General features: G+C 47.8%; 9 protein-coding genes and 1 non-coding gene across 10 annotated transcripts; 5 read left to right on the forward strand and 5 right to left on the reverse strand.

Annotated features, from left to right (window-relative positions):
• The first annotated feature begins 549 nt into the window (after positions 1-549).
• Positions 550-643, forward strand: FOIG_02578. Its single transcript has one exon. It is a non-coding gene; the product is annotated as a tRNA-Arg (tRNA).
• Positions 644-1,255: 612 nt separating this feature from the next.
• FOIG_02579 (uncharacterized protein) lies at positions 1,256-3,034 on the forward strand. The gene is made up of 2 exons (XM_031199911.1): positions 1,256-1,640; positions 1,759-3,034. The coding sequence occupies exons 1-2, from the start codon at positions 1,471-1,473 to the stop codon at positions 2,945-2,947; spliced, it is 1,359 nt and encodes a 452-aa protein (XP_031069679.1). The 5' UTR covers positions 1,256-1,470; the 3' UTR covers positions 2,948-3,034.
• Positions 3,035-3,360: 326 nt separating this feature from the next.
• FOIG_02580 (uncharacterized protein) lies at positions 3,361-4,390 on the reverse strand (the record flags this gene model as incomplete). The annotated part of the gene is made up of 1 exon (XM_031199912.1): positions 3,361-4,390. The coding sequence occupies exon 1, from the start codon at positions 4,252-4,254 to the stop codon at positions 3,361-3,363; it is 894 nt and encodes a 297-aa protein (XP_031069680.1). The 5' UTR covers positions 4,255-4,390.
• A 293-nt stretch (positions 4,391-4,683) lies between these two features.
• Positions 4,684-6,000, reverse strand: FOIG_02581 (uncharacterized protein; the record flags this gene model as incomplete). The annotated part of the gene is made up of 1 exon (XM_031199913.1): positions 4,684-6,000. The coding sequence occupies one exon, from the start codon at positions 5,998-6,000 to the stop codon at positions 4,684-4,686; it is 1,317 nt and encodes a 438-aa protein (XP_031069681.1).
• Positions 6,001-6,536: 536 nt separating this feature from the next.
• Positions 6,537-7,910, reverse strand: FOIG_02582 (uncharacterized protein; the record flags this gene model as incomplete). Its single annotated transcript, XM_031199914.1, has 1 exon — positions 6,537-7,910. The coding sequence occupies one exon, from the start codon at positions 7,908-7,910 to the stop codon at positions 6,537-6,539; it is 1,374 nt and encodes a 457-aa protein (XP_031069682.1).
• A 388-nt stretch (positions 7,911-8,298) lies between these two features.
• On the reverse strand, positions 8,299-9,670 carry FOIG_02583 (uncharacterized protein). Its single transcript, XM_031199915.1, has 3 exons — positions 9,113-9,670; positions 8,716-9,064; positions 8,299-8,668 (listed from the first exon to the last, which is right to left on the reverse strand). The coding sequence occupies exons 1-3, from the start codon at positions 9,216-9,218 to the stop codon at positions 8,392-8,394; spliced, it is 732 nt and encodes a 243-aa protein (XP_031069683.1). The 5' UTR covers positions 9,219-9,670; the 3' UTR covers positions 8,299-8,391.
• Positions 9,671-10,609: 939 nt separating this feature from the next.
• FOIG_02584 (pectinesterase) lies at positions 10,610-12,041 on the forward strand. Its single transcript, XM_031199916.1, has 2 exons — positions 10,610-11,327; positions 11,373-12,041. Exons 1-2 carry the CDS (start codon positions 10,662-10,664, stop codon positions 11,925-11,927), a joined length of 1,221 nt encoding a protein of 406 aa, XP_031069684.1. The 5' UTR covers positions 10,610-10,661; the 3' UTR covers positions 11,928-12,041.
• Positions 12,042-12,563: 522 nt separating this feature from the next.
• Positions 12,564-13,824, forward strand: FOIG_02585 (uncharacterized protein). The gene has a single exon (XM_031199917.1). It carries the CDS (start codon positions 12,744-12,746, stop codon positions 13,728-13,730), a length of 987 nt encoding a protein of 328 aa, XP_031069685.1. The 5' UTR covers positions 12,564-12,743; the 3' UTR covers positions 13,731-13,824.
• A 2,818-nt stretch (positions 13,825-16,642) lies between these two features.
• On the forward strand, positions 16,643-18,161 carry FOIG_02586 (uncharacterized protein). The gene is made up of 2 exons (XM_031199918.1): positions 16,643-17,172; positions 17,222-18,161. Exons 1-2 carry the CDS (start codon positions 16,763-16,765, stop codon positions 17,922-17,924), a joined length of 1,113 nt encoding a protein of 370 aa, XP_031069686.1. The 5' UTR covers positions 16,643-16,762; the 3' UTR covers positions 17,925-18,161.
• Positions 18,162-18,308: 147 nt separating this feature from the next.
• FOIG_02587 (alcohol oxidase) lies at positions 18,309-21,109 on the reverse strand. The gene is made up of 8 exons (XM_031199919.1): positions 20,590-21,109; positions 20,481-20,541; positions 19,745-20,430; positions 19,471-19,694; positions 19,306-19,420; positions 19,158-19,259; positions 18,883-19,111; positions 18,309-18,823 (listed from the first exon to the last, which is right to left on the reverse strand). Exons 1-8 carry the CDS (start codon positions 20,884-20,886, stop codon positions 18,504-18,506), a joined length of 2,034 nt encoding a protein of 677 aa, XP_031069687.1. The 5' UTR covers positions 20,887-21,109; the 3' UTR covers positions 18,309-18,503.
• Between the last annotated feature and the right edge of the window lie 478 nt (positions 21,110-21,587).

The raw sequence follows: 21,587 nt of genomic DNA on the forward strand, positions 1-21,587 counted from the left end.
ATCTCATCACATCGCGTTACGACTCGAGTTGAAGATGCAATTGCAATCACAGATACCTACCGATATCCAAGACAATCCATACCGCCCGAGCCGACCGGTGCTGCTGTAGCGCTGACGTTTTTGAGTTCAGTTCAGGGTAATCGGCGACTAGAGTGTGAAGGGTGTGCGAAGATGAGGCTGGAAGCATATGAAGGATCAGAATGTTTTATATGAAAATATTCTGTTTCTAGTGCTTCTTTATGAATGAAACGATACAGCAGTATTAATTCCCGATGAGCTCAAGTACCAGCATTGTCCAAGTTCATTGAGTCGTGGCCTGTGAAACAAGCAACGTATCCAAGAAACTCAGTTCACAGCCACATCAACACAAACTCAACGCGTGAAAGGCCTTAGATCCAGCCTCACGATAGCCTTGAAAGTCTGTAACGCATCAACAGCCCAACCATGATCCAAGCGCACTGCTGAGCGAGGCGGATCTCAATCAAGAACCTGCTGCCAATTCCATTCATGGATACCGCTGACACCCTAGTCCTTCAACAAACAAGATCGGGCCGCGTGGCCTAATGGCTAAGGCGCTAGATTTCGGCTTTCGAGCAAATCGAGAAATCTCTAGAGATTCCAGGTTCGACTCCTGGCGTGGTCGATTTTTTTGCACTTTTCCACAAGTTTTCCCGTCATGTCATCTCACGTTTCAATACACCCTTCTATTCCAATGTTTCAATCAATTTGGAAATGGCACCCTGCAAGGAATGCTATTTTCAGCTGCTCTTGTTACCAAATGTCTGGCTTCACTGTTTGGCACACAGTTTAGAGTTGCCAAGCTCATCTTGGCAGTGGCGTTGCTTTTATGCATGATTCTAGAACCGAGGGCGTTTTAAAGATCGGTAAGCTTAAATTAGCATCTCAACTCAACCACTCTTTCAATAACGCATCATTCAATAATCTCAATAATCTCAAACCCATGAACTTCATCTCGTAGAATAAATCTCGCATGACTTATCATCATAGATCGACCGTCACTTTAAATGAATCATCCTCAGCCGCAGTGACATCTTTCATCATCCAGTGGAACCGCACTCATTGCGATCGCCTCAGGCTTATTCGCATCTGATACGTGCAAACCCACACTCTGAAACCAAGGGACCCATGTGCCCAGTGTCAGAAGTTAAATAATCCCGTGCAACAACTGCCGCTTCTGTTACGCGTCGGACCTTATTCCTTGTTTCTTATACACTCCGACATCAAATCATGTAACAGGTTATTAAGGGGTAGTGGAGAATGATCAACACTCTCTTCTTGGTTTTTTCTGGAGCGATGGAATCGCAGGACGGAGTGTTTGGGATAAGGAGCGTGAGTTTTATAGAGTACGACCCCAGGTTGTTCAATTGATGTTACTTCTTCCCTTTTTCTTGTTTGTCCTGGGTTGTCTTAGCCACTCTTTTTGTATTTTTCCTTAAAAACGTCGTCTTGATGATGATGTCTACAATGTCGCGTTCTCCATTGATGACGGGCGTTACCATCGCAGCCATTCTCTCTTTTTTTATCCTTGTTTTCACATTTTTCCAAGAATCATTAGAAGTTCCGTGGGTTTACGCACATAACAAAGCAGAAGAGTATTGGGATAGTGCTTTCTCGTATCCGTACGTCAAAATTCCTTAGTCTCCTCGACCGTTGGGCTCCCCCGGAATTGATGACAGCGCGCGAAAAAACTTGGCATTGCTCTTGGCTTGCGCTAACGATTGTTTAACTTTACTACAGATCACCACAGAACAACACCGCCTCCAACACTTCTACGCCTGAAGTTCAACAGTTAGACTGCGAGGATCCGTATCGAAGACCGGGATATCTTTATATTCCCGCTGATATAAACGGTACCGATCAGTATAAGAAGACACAATGGATCCCCTTTACAGATGATCTGCTTGAGGCGGATGCGCCCGATTATGCTGTGTATCCTGCGGCTGGCAATGTTATCTTTAATGCGACGGAACCTGAAGATGAATTCGTCGAACTTGCTTCTACACCGCGACAATGGCTTGCTGAGGCAATTGCCGAGAGTACCCGACGAAAGAAGGCGATAAACGCCAATGGAGAGACGAGCGTTCAGGCGTTTGCTGAGATGAAGGATGACGGCGGCTTCGGCTGGCTCTGGGGTCGTCGCATCATTCTTTTCAGCGATTCCGTCGATCGATTCATGATGCAATTCTTCTGCGGCGAGTTCAAGCGCGGCATGAAGCAACCTAAACCACACACAATCGCCTCCTGCGATATTCCCGAGTTCAACCTGACATTCCACCACTGGCACTTTGCCGGCAGTATGACATACCGTCCCGATTGGTGGTGGATGGACGACATGGAGGAGATCTCCCTCGAGGAACGATGGGATAAATACTGGACTCCTCTCCACGACCAAGTCCGCGGTCCGAATGGTCACCCCGATCTGATCCTCTGGCAAAACGGCCTCTGGGACCAACGCGCATTCTGGGAAGCTGGTGAAGCCAACCACGAGAAAGACGTGTATCCCATGGGAACACGCGTTCGCCAATTAGTCTGGCAAGAAATCCGCTTCGTCGCTGCTCGAATCCGCACGTTTGTTGAGAGGATACACACTGAATTTGGAGACGCGCCTGTTATGTTCCGCGCGATGACTATGCACCGAGAGAGCGATGCTAGAGATGCGAGCATTTATGATCTCGAGAGACTTGCTCGCGCGACGGCGGAGAAGGCAGGCCATGAAGTGTTTGAGTGGGGACGCTTGATCTCGTCGTTGTCGATGCTGTATAAGGATCAGACGCATCCGGGCAAGGGACCTGCGAGTTGGCTTTGGGGAAACATGGTGCTTGAGTATCTTGCGAGAGCTGGGGGTGCAGGTGACGAGAGGAGAAAGCCGTACTTTGAGGGCTGGGATAAGTGCCATGATAAGCTGGTGCATTGGGGTGGACGATAGACTGCATATATACACACATACTTTATGACAATAGACTAATGCAATATCTAAGAATACGCTCTGTTACGATGCTTGTGAAGCTGCGCGATGTCTGTTGAACGTTAAAAGGTGCTGACGCTGAGGCTAGTCTTGAGTGGATGGTCTCAACAAGACTTCAGATAGACAAGACACATGCTCTTAACCAGAAGCGAATTTGGGCGCTCTTTGGAGAGATGCCACACATCAGGAATGCAGATATTTCTTCAATCAACCAGAATATAGTAACAAAACAGTTGAATTGCTCGCGTGAGTTGAGTAACGCCTTTCAATGCAACCAGTCCATTTCACCACGCCAATCCGTACCATTAACTCGTTGAAAGCTCATTTCTTTTGCCTTATCCATGACTAGAATAGGGTCATTTCAACCCAAAATTTCATCCTTGGCGCGACGTAGTTTCCACCAAAGTCTTTGAGAGTTCCTTCACCCTCGAGACCGCAACTTCGGCCCTCTCAGCATCAGGCGCTTCCGATGTGAACACCAGCGCCAGCACAAGAGCAGCATCAAGCCTTAGTAGACATTCCTCTTGCGAAGTGACATCAGGCCAGGTAGTTATCTCGGCGTAACCTTTGACGAAACTCTCGTCGAGTTGACTGAACTCTAGCGTGCGAAAGATGTCAATGGCTGCTGGACCGACGAGGGCGTTGGTCCAATCAATCACAGCGCTTATTTGTCCATTCTTGTGACGAAGATTGACGTCGCGAAAGTCCATGTGAAGTAGACTTGAAGGGAAGCGCTTGAGGCCTTCGAGGATGGTGTGAATATGATCCCAGTTTGTTATCGAGCTTGACGCCTCTGGGACTGTTTGCGACAGCACCGAGAAGCGTCTTTTGAGTCTTTGTTCGATTGTTGAGAACACGTCTTCTGTTTCCAACGCAACCGTCTTCATCGATGGATCTGATAACGATGTTGAGTGTATCATCGCCGCTACACGTCCCATCTCCTCAAACGTGATCTCTGTTCCATCGTCGTCCACGTACTCGCACAACATCGCTGGATAACCATCTTCTTCAAGGTACTTATATGCCTTGGGTACAGGTACTGAATCATTTTGAAGAAGCTTGTAGATCTTCATCTCTTGTTGGATGAGATCACTTGCATTGGTGTTTGGGTCATTAGCGTTCTGGTAGATCTTGACTCTAGGCACTCTGAGAACGACTGGGCCATATAATGGCGAGCTTGCTTTATAAACGAGACATTCGAGACCTTCGCCGGCGGGTTTGACGTTGGTCAGGCTCTCTGCCTTGATGAAGTGCTGAGCTACCTCCATCGTGGTTCGCGAATGGTGATTTGCTGGGCTACCCAGAAAAATCTTGGGATTCTGTCTTCTTTCAACATACGCTATCAGAAATATGTAGGTTTCTTGGCAGGAGATTCTAGATGAGGCTCGTATATGCGCGTATAGCTTAGCGTCGAAGGATCGTGAGTGAGTCACACAAGAGGTAAGATCTAATTGAGTTAGAATCCACTCACCGATTCGCCAACCTTCAATTGCACAACGCTATGTCGGAATACTGTAAGTGAGAGCGATAAAAAGCTACGAAATTATGAATAAGATGCTGTAGCGCATGGATTGTATTGCTATCATAGAATGTGGTAACATTGATACTGAGTTACATGACCCTGTTGTGCTCTTTCATACCGGCGCTTAAATCATCCCACCTTCACAGACTGTCCTCAAAGCAACTGGACGAAAAGTCTACGGTGCATGTGGATGCAGTGCCGCCGGGCGCCTTCGCATCCTGCCCGGCCGAATAACGGCCCTTCGAGGACAGGCCACAGGCGGTAGGAATATAGGCCCAGTCTCTTGTTGGAACGAGATCCCGTATCTCTCAGATAGTTCGCTGAGGTCTCTCAAGGTGTAAGGAACTACGGAAACATCGAAGTTACTCTGCAAGAAGGACCGAAGTTCTGGAAACGATCCAGCTTGTTTTGCCTGGCCCAGTGCTACCATAGGTTTGTACATACCACCGTGGAGGTGTTTCGAGTCGATCCGAACCTCAACAATAGAGGCGGGCAGAAGCTCGACCAGACTTGCCGGGTCAAGGGTCTTTACTGTGAAGGTATGGGTGGCCTCATCCTCGCAGGATATTCCAATAAAAAGGGAATCCCCACCAAGAACCAACGTCCGTAGTCTTTCAAACGTCTCGAGCGAACGGAGGAGTAAGGATAGCATAGGCGCACTATTTATTGAGTGCCAGCAGCATTCTAGGTAACGCAAGGTCGAAGAGGATTTGTCGAGTGCGAACAGGAGGTTTGAGGGCGTTACAGACCATGCTGGCTGGCATATGTATATGAATGACTCAAGAGGGCCGCATTTCTCGAGGATCCCTTCTATAATGCTCGGGTCGACACTTACGTTGAAGAGCTTCAGACAAGTGAGGTTTGCGAGCGGCATCATAGGAGGGTCCTCTGGGTCCGTCTTCCACTCAAGATGATGGGACTCGATGACAAGTGTCTTGATGTTTGGTGCCATTTCGAACAAGTTCTCCAGTGTGCTTAGGTCACGGACGGCCTTGATATGTGTGTTTTTGAGGTGCAGATATCGCAGATCATGCAGCTTTTTCTGGGCTTTGCTTGCGAGTGTCTGACCGAAGGAGTTACCACGGTCTACCAAGGAGAGTAGCTGGAGACCAGGCATCCTGCATAGTAGAGTGTACAAGGGGAACGGGTCGACCTCATACGTGAGACGTCGGACGAAAGATCTCTCCTGCAGCTGGCGGCGATCCCTAAGGAATTCAGTGATCTTCTCCTCTGGCCATCCTCTTGCGTCGATGTTGTGGTAGATATATGGCGTCGCAGCCTTGTTCAGGACCCGACAAGTGCAAGCAAGGCTAAGAAGGCCGGTGGTGTCCTCAGCAAATGGCTTTCCCCATAGTTTTCCGGGCTTAGGAGTTGTGAGTGAGTTTGGCTGGGGATAGTGACTCAGATGATCATTTGTGCAGTGACTGCAGAGATACCAACATATGTCGGCCAGAATCTCTGGAGGCATGTGATCGAGAGCAGGCTTGATCATGATGAGTTGGATGCGAGGTGCATGAGGGAAATAGAAAAAAGAGAAAAGAGTTGGTGGGCTTTAAAGGATTTATATGAGTGAGTGTCACACAAGCAAAGAAACAGTGGCGCGATGATTAGTCTTGACGCGTGAGGGAAACGCGTGAATGCTGAGATAGCCTATGCAACTGAAATATCCTGCATACTAGGCTGCACTACCCTGAGGTAGCACAATAGGCCACAAGGAAGCAAATAGCAAAATTGTTTCAGATTCAGATAAAAGCATGGCTACTGAGGTCAAAGTCGGCGGCTGTTGATGACAAGCTGTGAAACTATATGTATATCTCTGGGAAGATGCAGAGAATGGTAACAGATACTTGGCAAAACATTCGTTCTTAGTCACCGAAGTAGCTCAGAAGCACTAAGATATAATCAGGCTGCCAGTAGGTAACTCGGGAACGCGGTTGAGTTCTAAATGCTTGCTGCCCTTCAGCTCGCACAGCCAGGCATCCCATCTCTACCGCTATCCACAAACTCCTACGAAGTAGTGCAGCACCCTCACGCTAAAGGGTCACGTACAAAGAGTTTCTCCTCGTGGACACAAAACGACACATTGCATCCTCTGCTCAGCTCCAATAGCATATCATGAAAGAAGATCTTTTCCTCATCGAAGTTGTTTCGCCGCCCAAGCTCCTCCGACTCTCGAAACGTATCATTGTCTAACGCCTCATATCGTGCAAGCAGAAAAGCCCTTTTCATGTCGAAATTATACTGTCGGACCTCCTTCAGCTTCTTAAAAGAACCACTTCTTACAGCCTCAGCCAGGGCGCACATAGGCTCGTAAAAGTTTTGGTCTTTTGATTCGATAGTGACGCTGTGGATTGATGGTGGAAGCAGATCGACAAGACAATATTTGGGTGGATTTCTCCCCTCACCCACCTTGAAAGGGAAGTATTGACCGCCTAAGATAAATGTTTCAAGGTTGATCAAGTCCTTGAGCGAGCTCACGATGGTGTTTCGAGCAGCAAGCGCAACACCATAAGGCGGCCCCCGGTATCTGCAGTAAACTTCGAGGTAGCGTAGTGTACCCTGACGTAGAGAAAGTACTTGCGGGAGTGTCTGGAGTGTCACGTAACCACGATCAATTTCCCGCCTAGTTAAAGTCTTTCCACGGACGATGAATACAAATTGCTCAAGCTGCGGGCATGAACCAACAAGAAATTTGAGATCCCTTTGGTTAACACAGGTGTTGACGATTTTTAAGCATTTGACGTTTCCAAGTCCCATTGATCTTGACGACCAGGACAAGTCATAGACTCTGATGACCAGTGTATCAATTTTGGGCGCCTGTTGGAACAAATTGGCATATTGCAGGTTGTGAGGTTCCCCCGTCGCTAGGTCAAGCTCAGGGCCCTCGATGTGTAGATATCGCAGTGATTCTAGCCTTGTCGATTCGAGGAGATTGCGCTCATAATATATGAAGTAGAAGCTTAGGTGCAAGAGCTGAATTTTTGGCATCATCTTCAGCATGGCATCAAAACTGAAGCTTTGTTCTTCAGCATCTAGCCGTTGACCGTTGATGTACCTACGCGTCAAAGTATCTGTCAAACTGAGACTGCGGGCGAATTTGAAGACTTCATGACGATGATCTGGGCTATAGATGCGAAATGTCAAAGTGTCGAGGATATCTTTGTCGGGTCGAACGCGGTGGTAGAGATGGGGGAGAGTCAAGGCGTTGAGAGCTTGACATGTCTCGGAGAGATTGACGAGGGCTTTGGCTCCTTCAGCATCGTGTTCCCAGATTTGATCTGGGCAAGGTGTGACAAGGGCTTGTTTGTGGGGGAAGTGAGACAGAGGCTCAGTTTGACAGTGGCTGCACAATAGCTCGCATACTTTGTCAACAATCTCTGGAGGAAGAGAAAGCAGAGTCATGGTGATGACTGCGAATGCACAGCCAGGAGGCGGGTTTTGGAAAACCGGAGTGGTGAGAGATGAGAAAGAAATATGTCAGACCGCAGTGTGAATCAGCCCGAGCAAGCAAAATAGAACAGGCTTAAACTTTCAGCACTGTTATGCACTGGCGAGGCTGTCAACTGGGAAATTAGTTGTTCTCAACGGCGAAAAGCTTGTTAGCCAACTCAAACGAAGTATCTGTGTAACCCTCTTATGGTTTCTGGTTGGCCAGGGGGGAGTAGAGTGGGACATAGATGATGCTGAGAATTTAAAAAGGTTGTGATACCATGAACGGACTGAAAGATAACGGCATTATGCAGAGTTCCTTTCATGTTAGATAAATATGAGAAGGAAGAACAAGTTTTGAGATCAATAGGCTTTGGGATGTATTTAACTAGAGATCTAAAAGTTGAGGGAGCGTCTTGAACTGAGTATTTCCTAAACCATTCCTCAGACTCGCTTAATATCCAAGGCGGTGATGTGCTTCCATAGCCGCTGCCCCAGGAGTGCTGGAAGGCGTCTCAGCTGGAGGAGAAGGGGCAGAAGGTACAGGAGAGCTTGCAGCAGGGGGACTCTCAGCAGGGGGTGCAGGAGGAGCTTCTTCCTCGGCCGGAGTAAACGCTGCCTCAGCCAAAGGAATCTCTCCAACTGTTCCGCCTGTAGCTGCTCCAGCATCGACGTTGGCCAGGGCACCGGCTGCCTTCTTGGAGAACTGAACCAAGTTTTCTTCTGAGGGGCTGGGGCTGGTTAGTAGCTGTGCCGTACAGAGTGGAGTTGGACTTACGGGTTGATGGCCATCACCTGACCGATCTGACAATGTGGTCCGGTAGCACAGTACAGATATATGGGCTCCGTGTTGTTGAGAGGAACATTGAATGTTCCAACGGTTGTCTGTCCAGCCTGGAAAGGAATATGACCACTGTGAATGACGCCAGTCTGTGTAGCCTGAAGTGGCTGGCATGGAGAGTCTTCGGAGCTTTGAGTGACGGTATGGTTTCCAGAACTAAACTGGAACTGGATCACGTCTCCCGCTGCTGCTCGAATCATGTTAGGAACGAAGGTATCTTGAGCACCGCCAACGACGACGGGGATGATTCTGTTGGCTCGGGCTTCGAGGGGTGGATTCTTCCTGACTGGCAAGTATTAGTGTGACTCTTTGGATGAGTATGAAGGGGACTTACTCGAGACTGGCTGATGAACTTCTAGTTCATGAAGTTCCCGTGGGGACATTTCAACGAGTGGCATAGCAGTAGCAACTGCAGCCCACAAGAGAGTCTTGGCCAACATACTTAATATTATCAACAAAAACGTAACTCAAAAGTTGGTTGGTAATGAGCGTATCGTAAAGAAGGCCCAGCCAACTAGCAAAATTGAAATTAACACTTATGAATCCTCACCAGGAGGGTAAAAAAGAAGAGAATTTCGATCACTCAAAGAAGGTAAGAAAGGTAGACTGATCTGTAAATCAGACCATTATTCCCGACTGCAACTCAAGATGATCTTATAACATTTTGAAATTACTGATGATCGGGCACATGCCGAGCCTCATCTCTGGGCCGAAACTCGAGCTGAGACAAGAATCTGGATAGAGTTGCTCTCTCGCAAGATATGACAAATTCGCTAGCAGCCAAGATGTTTTGCAAACTTTGCTTGTTTCAGGGTACGGTTACGTGGGCGCCGAGAGTGTTTCATCAGCCACTTGGATATATAGCCGAGATATGTTTTTTCATGTTTGACGTGTTGATTCATGTTTTAGAGTGATATTTCATGTTTGCGTGCATTAAGAACAGTGACAAATTGATATAGAGCTTTGAAACGGGCATGCGTGGCTTTCGGTATGTGGGCAGACATGTCGGGCTTGGCGATCTTGATAGAGGTTTGATGTGATGTTGCATGAGTGATTCATCTGATGAAGCGGTTATAGTGGCCAGAAGGGGAGGTTTAGGGCGCCGAGGTTTTGAGCCGCAGGAGGTAGAATGATTCGTGATCGCCTTCAAGCTTGTTTCATCGGCATCAGGGAATGAGTGGAGATAGTCGTACTGTTAACCATAAATGCAGAGCACTGCCACTTTATAGACTTATTAATTAAGTTTAATATCTGTTGCATATGAAAGTAAGTGTTACAATGTGTTGGCATGATGCCACAGAGGTGAAGCGTGATGTGGCCTTGATCGTGATAAGTCCGGTGAGATCACACCGGCCACCCACTTTACTTATCGCAAGATAACACAACTGCTTACCAAACTCTGCTCAACTATCCTGGAATACTCGTTCTCATTCTCTAACTATGAAGTCAGAACGAGAATTACCCCGTGGGGGCATGCCCATCCCCGCAGAACCCCAACCCCAATTAGCCTGATTTTGCTCCCCCGCAAAGACCCCAATCTGAACATCGTCACTTTGCCGCTATCAACTTCCAATTCAACGCTTTCGTTGGTGGAATTTTAATTACCGATCGTGCCTTGACAGAACTAACGTTAGTGAGGTTCCATTGCCGGGGGCTCATCGAGGATTATATTAACTACGGCATCGAATATCCGAATAAGCTTTCAGATAATATACATTCTCGAATGTGATTTGTGGATTTTAATATGTGAGTTTGGATCTGGTTATATGCTTTGGGGGTTTAAATGAAGGAGGATCGGCCAATGCGAGGTTGACCTAGTAGATTTATATAATGGCTGAGAGTCCGTAGTATTTTGGTTTGGACCAAGTGTCAAGTATCTCGACATGAAGGGCTTCATCATCAAGACGGCAATTATTGCCGCGACTCTCTTTTCCGCTGCGACTGCATCTCCCAAAGGACCCGTTGACACCTACAAGAAATGTCAACGGCAGACAAAGCGTGCAACAGAAGGATGTCCCAAGGGAACTCTCTTCGTGGCCAAGGATGATCCACGAGCAGACTTTTCCTCCATCCAAGACGCCATCGACTCTTTGGGCAACACAACAACTGCAGGCCACATTCTCATCGCGCCTGGCAACTACAGCGAGCAATTGAATGTCACCCGCCGAGGTCCCCTCCATCTCATCGGCGCCTCAAACAAGCCTTGGGTCAAGGACCTCTATGCCGATATTGACGTCAACACCACGGCTCAGAATGATGTTCAGATCTGGTTCAACCTTGCGAATACGAACAATGGAAGTTTGAGTGATAATGTGTTCACGAGCGTACTCACCGTTGGACCTAATTTCAACGCTACGCTGACCGGATCTGGACCTACGGGCTTTCCTGTGCCTGCGGACACGCCGTTCGGATGCACGGATTTCAGAGCGTATAACATCGACTTCAGAAATGAGTTTGCGCCAAGATCTTCTGGGCCTGCGCATGCGGTTGGTGTGAGCAGGGCTAATGCGGGCTTTTACTCTTGTGGATTTTACTCTTACCAAGATACTGTAAGTCTTCATTCTCGTGATCCTCGCGCACAGCTGACTCCATAGGTTTACGTTGGAAAACTTGGAAACGCCTACTTCTACGACAACATCATTGCTGGAGAGACTGATTTCCTGTATGGCTTCGGCACAGCGTGGATTGAGAAATCAACACTAACTCTCCGAGGCTGCGGAGGCGGCATCACAGCTTGGAAAGGCACCAATACGACATTCACCAACAAATACGGCGTCTACATCGACAACTCCCAGCTCATCCCCGTAAACTCCACCATCGCTACAAACTTTGTTGGAAAGTGTGCCCTCGGACGACCATGGAACTCGCAGCACAAGTCGATCTTCATGCAATCCTACTTTGATGCTGTGATCCTGCCTGCTGGTTATATTGAGTGGAGCAAGTCGACACCAAGAGTTGATAATTACACCTTCATGGCCACGTGGAATGATCATGGGCCGGGATATAATGTTGAGGCTGAGAAGGCGAGTAATGTTACGAGGGTTTTGACGGATGCGGAGGTTAAGCCCTATAGAGCACCTGCGGATGTATTTCAGACTCCTGAAGGAAAGTTTGGACATGTCAAGTGGATTGACAAGAAGGCTCTGTAAAAGACTATCAGCTCGACTAGGGTGAGGAGAGAGATATCTTCCGCGGCTTGAATACATTACATGTGATTCACCACCAACATGACTCGGCATCAGAAGCTGAACCTTTAGACCTCCGTTTGTCCGAGTGTCTCAGTTTGTCAGCCTCAAGCAAGGCTACGTGCTATGTCTCAAACTATCACGACCCTCAGATATTTATTCCCGCCTTACTTTCGTGATTTGACGTGAAGAATTATCCGCTGCCAAGTGAATGAAGATCCCCAAAGCGAGATGAGACTTGAATCCATATGCAGGGGTATAGACTCTGTATCCAATGGCGCGTTTCATTTCTTGAATTGCCCCTTATTTTAGTTCGCGGGGTAAAAGACGCTAAGATTAGTGGTTGGCATGATTCAGGATCGGGAGTTGATCTTCACATGAGAAGAGCGAAGACGGTACGATATATGAGCATTGGCCTCTACAAAGGAATCAGATGTATGATCAAAGTATATAATTAAGCAAAAATAAGAAAAGTATCTTCGAATAGCAACGTATTGGGGCGGAATAGCTCCCCGAAAGTCTGTGATTATCTACGCCCATATCAAGTAGGTAATACCAATGACACCAGTGGCAAAGCAAACCAGTTACATCCCACCAAACAAGCCACCTCCTCTTCCCCGGAGGAAACGTTCCCGGTAATAAGAATCCTTCAACGGGCATCCATTAACACATTGCCCCCCCTGCCTGATCTACAAATCTGACATCTCCCTCCTCCACTTTCTCCTCTTCACCTCACAGTATGAGCTGACGAGAGAATTCTGCCTTTGAGGCGCCTTCGAGATGGGCTACTCAGGCGGCGACGACCAACGCAGCCCTTCGATAACGATACCCATTGCAGTCTGTATGGGCATTTCTTTGTACAATGTTATTGAGCTCAACGTTCTTATCCTCACGACGTTCAAGACGCGGAAGAGCTTGTACTTTTGGAGCTTTCTGGCTGCTACGAATGGGATTGCACCTCATACTATTGGCTTCCTTCTCAAGAACTTGGTCTTTTCTGATAACTTTGTTTTATATATCACGCTTATTTCTGTTGGTTGGGTTTTGATGGTCACGGGCCAGTCGCTCGTTTTATACTCTCGACTACACCTTATTTTCTGGAACCAGTTTATTCTAAAGCTTGTGCTGGCTATGATTATCACCAATGCTGTTGTTTTGCATATTCCGATTATTATTCTCATGTACGGCGCCAACAGCAGCGACAAAAATCCATGGGTCCATCCTTATCAGATCTACGAGAAGATTCAAGTCACGGTGTTCTTTTTCCAAGAACTTATTATCTCGGCAATTTACATCAAAGCGTGCTCCTCGTTCTTCGGGACCGAGGGGCTTTTATACCGGAAAGGTGTTCGACGAATGAGAAGACATCTGCTCTTTGTCAACGTTATCATAATCCTTCTCGACATTCCGATCCTGGTCCTCGAATTCGCAGACTTTTACGACTTTCAGACAGCTTACAAAGCGATTGTCTACAGTATCAAGTTGAAGCTTGAGTTTAACCTTTTGAATCGGCTTGTGGAGGTTGCAAAAGGGAATGATACACGTGGGACGGAGAGTGGAAATCAAATTGTGCGTTTGAATGCTTTTGAGCAAGATGGTGCTGGATATGTGGCCAAGGACAGCGAATGTGGAAACATGGCAAGGGATGCAAACACGAAGAGACGAAAACGACGAGATTCGATGGCGGATGATAGGATATTGATTGAGACGGAAATATCTGTTACTTGTGTTGAAAGGAGGGAGGATGATAATGACAGTACGGGATGAAGGATGTCGATATAGGACTAAATTAATGAATGAAATAGCTTTAACTCTTCAACTATGATACTATAAGAAAGCTTCAATAAAAGGTTCAACTGAGACAGTGAAGCCGAACTCAAAATCAAAACATCCATACTTTAAAGTTCTATAGATACTAGATAGCTGTGGAGATAGTCAAGGTTAAACTTTAGACAGCTGACAGGAACACGATATGTCTTTTTCAACACATAAGCTTCTGCCCTACTATGGTCCTTAAAACTCATCTGTATAGATAAGACAATTCTTTTGCCCAGTCTACCAAACCATATTAACCTTCACCTGGTTTCTCAGCGTAAAGGTAAGGGGACGCACATAAAAGAAGAAACCATGCTGCTTACACTTCACGCATTAAACTTCACCTTTTAGGCCTAGCATATTCTTTATACTTCAGTGATGAGTCGCGATGACTTACTAAGCGTAAACTCTTTTCTGTCCTGTGTATAAATAGTCGACAAGATCCCTTCTTTCATGCTAAAAAAAAACGGGAAACAAACTTCATTTCTTGTTTTTTAAAAACAAGGAGGCACTTGGCCGTGGTTGATTTCCTTTCATCCGAAAACCCATCCAGTTCCTGACAATAGTAGAACTAGCACCACCACCTTCCATCCAAACCTTGATCATGCTCAGGAAAGCTACCCATTTTCATCTCAACTTCTAGAGAGGAAAAAATGCTTCCAGCCGTAGAACCCAGCTATAACACATCTAGCAGTTTACAAAATCGCCGCTGTGAAATAGCTCATGCGCCTCACTGAACCGTCGGCCTGCGATGATGACAGGTGGGATGAAAGGGGATTGCTTGCGATGAAAGCAAGGCCCTCTACCCAGCTTCCAGCTTCTAGCCTCCACTGCACTACCATCAATCAACAAACAAAATCGCAATGCCTGACCATTCACGGCGATCACGGGAATCCATCTGTGGGTTTGAGAAAGCTCCTTGAAGATGACCTGTGGCTGAGAGATAATCTACAAAAACATCGACTTCAGACTGGATATGCAGGGCGTAGTTTAACACTCCTCCTTTAGTGAGCAACCCTCTTCTAACTCTCTGTAGATAACATCCACAGGAGAACATAACATCCAAGTCCAGATCAACAAAGGAACATTCACCTCCACGCTGAAGAAGGACTGAGAGCTTATAATTACCACATAGAACTTAGATTCTGCTCGCAACTTTTGTCGCAACTGCCGTTTTGAGGAAATCTTTGTCTATGGTGTCTGAGCTATTTTTACCGGTGTCTGAGAATTGACGCTCCTTGTACGAGCGCAGTCGAACTATGCAAGGATAGTTTAGAGAGAGCCTCTTTTGGCGTGTGAGCCTGCCATGAATGCTACATGAGTGACGTGCGATCCTTCTCGTGGGGACCATATTTCCTGTCCTGCGCCATAAATGATGGCGAGTCGTGTATTCTTCATGATACTACGAAAGGATTTGGCAACAGCGGCATGAGCCAAAGCTGCACCTCCATGCTGGGTCTTGGACAGTCTGAGAGATCCCGATGACAAATTCTGTTTCAGCGGGGATGGGTGAGCACGCACGAAGATCGCAAGCACAAAGAGATCGTAATCTGGCCGAACAATGATACAAATGTGACATCTGCGTCATTACATTTACCTCTATTGCCAAACAAAAGGAGCACTTAGCTACCGGACTTCATCAACGGAAGGCCGCAGCCTGTGACGCTGGTGTACCAGTTGGGCACGGAGGAGAGCAAGATCTTGATTACGGCCCTGCCAAAGAATAGGCCAAGCGGCTCTGGACCTGGCCGGGAATCTTGTGCGCGAGGTTTGAAGAGGTAGATATCGGAGAGTAGGCCAGGCAGATCAGTATCTTGCTGTGATTGCGATAGGTGGTGTTTGGCTTGCAGTAGGGGTGCTATATTGAGCACTTAGGCCACTTTCATTGGAGATATTTTGTCGACGGCGGGTAGGCATAGCCCAAGTTCTCAAGGGTACTTTGCCTGATGCAGATATTTTGATGGCATGGGATGTGACCATGCGAGTCGGCTTTAATATTAATGAGATTATATCTGGGTAGCATAGGAAGCCAGGCACAAAGACAGATAGCTCGTTCCAATCATGGCTGTAACAACAGATCTGATTGTTACATTCGTCTCGACAGGCCATGCACCTCGGAATTTTATTTCCCTGATTTATTAAACTTAAGGCGAATAATTTGGGGGCCATTTCCTAGCCGCATATCTGTGCCTCTAAACTGCGTGGTCATCCGTCTTACATTGCAGAAACAAGGTTATCACCTAATATTCAGATAGTATCTTTCGACGATTATGTGCTTGAAACAATTGAACTCGAGCGGCTTTCGAGGCGGGAGTTTTAAAATCTCTAGAGAGATAACCGCAGACGCCCGGTTATTGAGACAATGGGCCTGTCACATTAAAACCTGACCGCTTAATGGTTGCTTCTTGAAGGATCGCAGTCTAAAGAGGGCTGAGCTAGGATCCGCAGGTCTAGGACGGAATTGGTTACCTGCGCGGCCAACCTTGCATGACCTTTGGACAGGAACGACAAGGTTGTTTCAGCTTTTGGCAGGGTTGGAAATTCACTCAACAAATGTTTGGTGGTCAAGATGAACCTCGATGAGTATGTCTTTGAGTCAAGAAGATCAGAAAGACTCATTCAGGTCGAATCACCGTCATCTCGAGCAGTGCCGTAAACTAACGGAGCATCATGCCGACTGCACAAAGTGTCAGATCTTGGCGTTATCCTGAAGCAACACGCCTAACCAGGATCATCGTGACAACCCAACTAATCCGGCCATAGAAGGCCTAGCCATGTCTCCCAAAACTGCCCATCCCAAAAAACGCCTCGTTCTTGGCACCACTCATACCCTCGCTCCAAGCACCAACCAACCCCCATCAATCCTTAATTTTCAGCTCTGCCTCCAAAAGAGATGAGAAACCCCGCCCGTGATTTCTCATCTCTTTTTCCTTTATTCTTCTGCTGACACTGAATTCGTCATTGCTAAGTTTTGTGGCGCAAAGATGAAATATCACGGCCTATTGCTTGGTGTTTCTGCCGGAGCAAACGCTCTAGCCATCGCTGAGGCGACAAAGCGACGAGATGCGGGCTACATGTATCAGCCTGATCCGACCCCCATTGTGGGGATCTCTGATCTGAGGCATTTGGCGCTGGGGAAACGACAGGAGACTACTGCTGCGGAATCGACGTTCACGCTTGTTGTTAGTCCTGATTCAACATGCGGTTTTTTGTCTGGTTCACCTGGAAATGCGATTACTTGCGCCAACGGAGACAAGTGTAGTTGGGAGTTGCGGTATGCTACTGCGATCTTTTGCGGCACTCAGGCGTACAATCGCTGTTTGGAGAGGGATGATGCTCTGGATACGAAACTCTGCAATGATGTTTGTCAGAGTAACCAGTATAACCTCCTTTGGTGAGTGAGACAATTGGCTTGATAGTGAGTATATAACTGACTGTATTAGCACCAATACGGCTTCACCTTATTGCGGAACATATAACTATCCTTCAGGTGTTGTTGGCTTCAGATGCGCAACGGCATCAGTGACAGCCGCCCAGGATGTTGAGTTTACATACACCAGTCAAAAGGGCCGCAGCTTCTCTACGACAATGGTTTCTGACGAAACTTCATCAACTATTGCCTCAAGCTCCGAGTCTGGATCATCGACAGAGGAACCTTCGTCGACGACTTCAGAAGCTGAGCCCACTGAATCGGATTCAGGCGGCGGCGGAAGCTCAACACCCGTCGGTGCTATCGTCGGAGGCTCCATTGGCGGTTTCGTCGCACTCTCCCTGGTAGTTCTCGGCGCATTCTGGCTTTGGCGAAAGAACAAGAACAAGAACGCCGCTCAACCGTCACCCCAACAACCATCCGTGACAGCAGCTTCATCGATGCCTTCCCCAGGCCCTTATGGTGATACTGTACCCCCTATGGCGCAGCATTACCCTAAATCTGACGTTACGTCGCCTACACAATCTGAGTGGAGGGAGTCTATGATCACGGCGCAGACTGCCACTACACCTGTGCAAAACCAGGCGTGGGGTCAGTATCCTCAGGGCTCTCCATATCCTCCTCAGGCACAGCCGCAGGAACTACACCCACAGGGAAATCAGGGACTTCAGGATGGCCAGGTCCATGAGATGCCTTCTGATAACAACTACCGTTGAGATGGGTTAGGGGAAAGGAATTAGTAGGAAGGGATTTGCGGAGGAAAGATGACGGCTTTATATATATCAAACTGACGAATGCTTTTATGATTTGTCTTTATAATTCTTACTGCAAATTGAAACAATACCAGGTCTCTTTTTAGCGGCATTGGCCTTTATGTGCTTCTAGTTTATGGAATTTGGATTCTAATAAAATATCAATACTCTAAATATCAAAATGATTTCAAGTGTGACCGCATAAACCAGCTGACATGTCACTGAGGCTCACAAGTGTCACAAGATTAAGCTTAAAACGCCACGATTGCTTTGACAGGCTACCTCTGAATCAGCCTCACTAGTTCATGCGTACCACATTGCTCACTTGAAATATTCATGATGCTTTAAAACAGACTCGTTGCAAATATCAGCATGACTCCTTCGTATGCCAAGCCTGATTCCAATGCGCCACAACAGGATATACCATAAAATGAAACATATTCATCAATTCATTCGCTAAATCAATTTAGATCGGCTACTCAATCTGGCCTCATCCCAAAACTCAACAGTTTCATGTCTCCTTCTCCTCGTGTCATCTCATTCTTACAGACGATATCGAACCTCAAGCTCACCAGGTGCCTGGTAAGTGGGAACCTTCATCTCCAAAGCCTCGCCAGAATATCCAAGATCCTCCGCAACAAGCATAGCAGCCTTCTCACCAATGAGCAGAGCAGTAGAGTACGTGTTGCAGCCGACGTTGTCAGGGCAGATGGACAGATCAGCGACCTTGAGACCCTTGACGCCGTGGACGTTGAGTCTCTCGTCGAGAACACCGTGCTTGACGATGCTGTTACCCTCCTTGGGAGCCATGGAGCATGTGCCGAGGCAGTGCCAGGTTGATTCGGTGTGGCGCTTAACCCATTCTGTAGACATCGGTTAGCATGCTGGTGATGGAGATGGAGGTGGGGTTGATGGGGCTTACCTTCGACGGCCTTGATGTCGGCATCACTGTACTTGAGCTCCTCGCGGATGTGAGCCTTGTTGGAGTTGAGGATGTTGGCACCGGGCTTGCGGTCTGCCTCGGGGAGAGGAGAAGACCAACTTCCGTGGCCAATACCAGCAGTGAGGTTACCAGGGAGAGCGTATTGCTTGGTGGTATCCAGGTCAAGATCATGAGCACGAGCAGGGCTGTCGTAGTCGAAGAAGGGGTGCTAAAAGGGTTAGTTGCTGTTGTATACTAGATAGTGGAGGACTTACCATGTTCTCGACTTCACCGGCGTAGGCGTCCATGCGGCGGGCAGTCTCACGAGACTTGATGTATCCCCAGACCATGGGGACCATATCACGCTCGTCGTTCATCTGAGTTGGTCAGTATTTATTCATGACAAGGGGCAATGTGACTTACGAATCCAGCATCAAAGTCGGGAGTATCGTATGGATCAGCACTCTTTATGTGAGTAAAGCCACGAGAGAAAGGATACTCGAGGAAGTGGAACATGGAGAAGAACTTTCCAGGGGGCCTGTAACCAGTCAGTACCAACACAGACTTTTACTGTATCAGTGGACTTACATGAGCATGTGATCACCGAAGAAACCGGCAATCACAGAGTAATGCATAACAGGCTTGTCAGGCTTGTTCTTGAAGTAAGACTTCCAGCCCTCAGTGAAATGAGGCGTAGGCCACCTCTCGAAGTCCTTGAGCTCTTGCTCAGTAGGTCGGATCTTGACACCAGCCTCAATGCCGTTGGTGGCAAGAGGTCCAGTGCCCTTCTGGTGCCACTCATCAAAGACGCGCTACTCATCTCATTAGTATAACTCTAACCCGAGAACTGTGATGGGCTCACCTTTTGAACCTCAGGGTCTCCACGAACAAAGTCATCGAAACTCTCAGTCTCAGGCTTAGCCCGATAAACCGAAAATGTAAGATAATGATCTTGGAAATTGAGTCCAACTCCAGGAAGATCAACCTTGGGCTCGACGCCAGCAGCGCGAAGCTTCTGGGGGTCACCGATACCAGAGCGCTGAAGAATCAAAGGCGAAGAAAGCGTACCGCCACTAACGACAATCTGCTTTCTAGCACGGAAGATTCGCGTCTGCAGCTGGTTCGGGTGCAGCGGCTTGGTAGGAACAGTCTGAACACCGACGGCACGACCATTCTCCATGATGATCTTGTCGACCTTTGTGTTGCAGGCCAAGTACAAGTTACTGTGCTTGGCGCGTGTGGCGTGGACATAGGCGTGCGCTGAGTCGCTGCGACGGCCCGTGTCGCGGTTGATCCATTTGAGCCAGTGCTCTGCGCCGTGGCCGGTGGAGAGATCCTGGAGATCGTCGACGAAGGGGATGCCTTGGGACTCAGCGGCGCGGAGGAAGTCGTCCTTTACGGGGTAGGTGTAGTTGCCGAAGGAGACCTTGATGGGGCCCTCGAAGCCGTGGATGTCTGGGTTGACAGAGTGGCGCTGGTAGGTCTCGTGCTTTCTCATAAGAGGGAGGAGTTCCTCAGTTGTCCAGCCCTTGGCTTGGAAGTCGTCGTCTGGAGTTGTTTAGTGGTGTTTTAGGTGGTATCAAGTGAGTTGAGCTTACAGTCTGAGGCACTAGCTCGAGTGTACATCATGAAGTTGATGGAAGAACCACCGCCAAGGATCTGCTACAGTTAGTTCATGATCTTCACTCCCCTCAGAGTCCAACTCACATGAGCACATGGCACAGTAGCAGCACGTCCAGCAAGCCACTTGCTAGGACGAGACTTGTAAAACGAAGCCGTCTTGGAGTCCAGCTTCATGTTACGGGGATAGATGCCAGGCCTAAACACCCAAGGGTTGTTGAGGTTGCTCTCGCCAGCCTCGATAAGCAGGACCTTGAGGTTATGGTCAAGATTCGCCAATCGTCCAGCAACGACACAACCGCAGCTTCCTCCACCGCACACAATGATGTCGAACTCCTCTGGCAGGACGCCGAGGCTGTTCGCATACGAGTTGGGAGTCGCCATGATGAAGAAGCTGCAACTTTTGAAGCTGCTTGATTTTCTGATAACAGGGAGAGCTCTACAGCTTATTTATAACATGCACAGAGTCTGTATATCGATCTTTACTGTGTATCAGATGCCGAATGATCCCCGAAGGTTGGTAGCATGTCCATCGAATGCTGGATGCAGTATCATCAACTCTGCGAACCCCTCTCGATACAAGATTGCGGGCACCAATGGCATATGCATGGTAGGGTCATCTGGGGTAATAAGATTGTGGATAATGGTTTCATTCTCATCAGCTCTAGCTTTGCTTTTCGTCTGGGGGAGAGATGCTGGGCAGGCTGGGCACGGTATCTTGCTTGGCCTGCATGTCAGGGATATCATCTGCTCCGCCGCTTTGACTGCGGGTTAAAGTTTCCCGAGACTTCCTTCTCCTATTAGAAGACAAGAGAGAGACAATTGAGTTTGAAAGGTTGGTTTGGGAATGTCGTTAAAGGGGCATTGATATCCGTCTGATCCGGTCTGAAACTCATGGTGAACTTTGGTAGCAGAACTGGCTCGCACTTTCATATCCGATCTTGAGCAATTCCAGTGCAACTCTTATCCCCGCCGGATAAAGCAGCTCCCACCATCCTGCAAATAGTACAAATATAACGTATCATGTATGATATCCTACCTCAGGCAAACTTCCCTTATCCCGAGAGCGAACCAAGCCCACTCGA

This window comes from Fusarium odoratissimum (genome assembly GCF_000260195.1).
Source record: "Fusarium odoratissimum NRRL 54006 unplaced genomic scaffold supercont1.3, whole genome shotgun sequence".
Classification (NCBI taxonomy): Eukaryota; Fungi; Ascomycota; class Sordariomycetes; order Hypocreales; family Nectriaceae; genus Fusarium; species Fusarium odoratissimum.

Coding starts and splice junctions, on each gene's coding strand:
- FOIG_02579 (XM_031199911.1), top strand. CDS start 1,471: ATGATGATGTCTACAATGTCGCGTTCTCCATTGATGACGGGCGTTACC. Junction 1,641..1,758: donor GATAGTGCTTTCTCGTATCC/GTACGTCAAAAT, acceptor ACTTTACTACAG/ATCACCACAGAACAACACCG.
- FOIG_02583 (XM_031199915.1), bottom strand. CDS start 9,218: ATGTTGGCCAAGACTCTCTTGTGGGCTGCAGTTGCTACTGCTATGCCA. Junction 9,065..9,112: donor AGTTCATCAGCCAGTCTCGA/GTAAGTCCCCTT, acceptor AATACTTGCCAG/TCAGGAAGAATCCACCCCTC. Junction 8,669..8,715: donor CAGGTGATGGCCATCAACCC/GTAAGTCCAACT, acceptor AACCAGCCCCAG/CCCCTCAGAAGAAAACTTGG.
- FOIG_02584 (XM_031199916.1), top strand. CDS start 10,662: ATGAAGGGCTTCATCATCAAGACGGCAATTATTGCCGCGACTCTCTTT. Junction 11,328..11,372: donor TTTACTCTTACCAAGATACT/GTAAGTCTTCAT, acceptor CTGACTCCATAG/GTTTACGTTGGAAAACTTGG.
- FOIG_02585 (XM_031199917.1), top strand. CDS start 12,744: ATGGGCTACTCAGGCGGCGACGACCAACGCAGCCCTTCGATAACGATA.
- FOIG_02586 (XM_031199918.1), top strand. CDS start 16,763: ATGAAATATCACGGCCTATTGCTTGGTGTTTCTGCCGGAGCAAACGCT. Junction 17,173..17,221: donor AACCAGTATAACCTCCTTTG/GTGAGTGAGACA, acceptor TGACTGTATTAG/CACCAATACGGCTTCACCTT.
- FOIG_02587 (XM_031199919.1), bottom strand. CDS start 20,886: ATGGCGACTCCCAACTCGTATGCGAACAGCCTCGGCGTCCTGCCAGAG. Junction 19,260..19,305: donor CCGACTTTGATGCTGGATTC/GTAAGTCACATT, acceptor TGACCAACTCAG/ATGAACGACGAGCGTGATAT. Junction 18,824..18,882: donor CGACATCAAGGCCGTCGAAG/GTAAGCCCCATC, acceptor CGATGTCTACAG/AATGGGTTAAGCGCCACACC.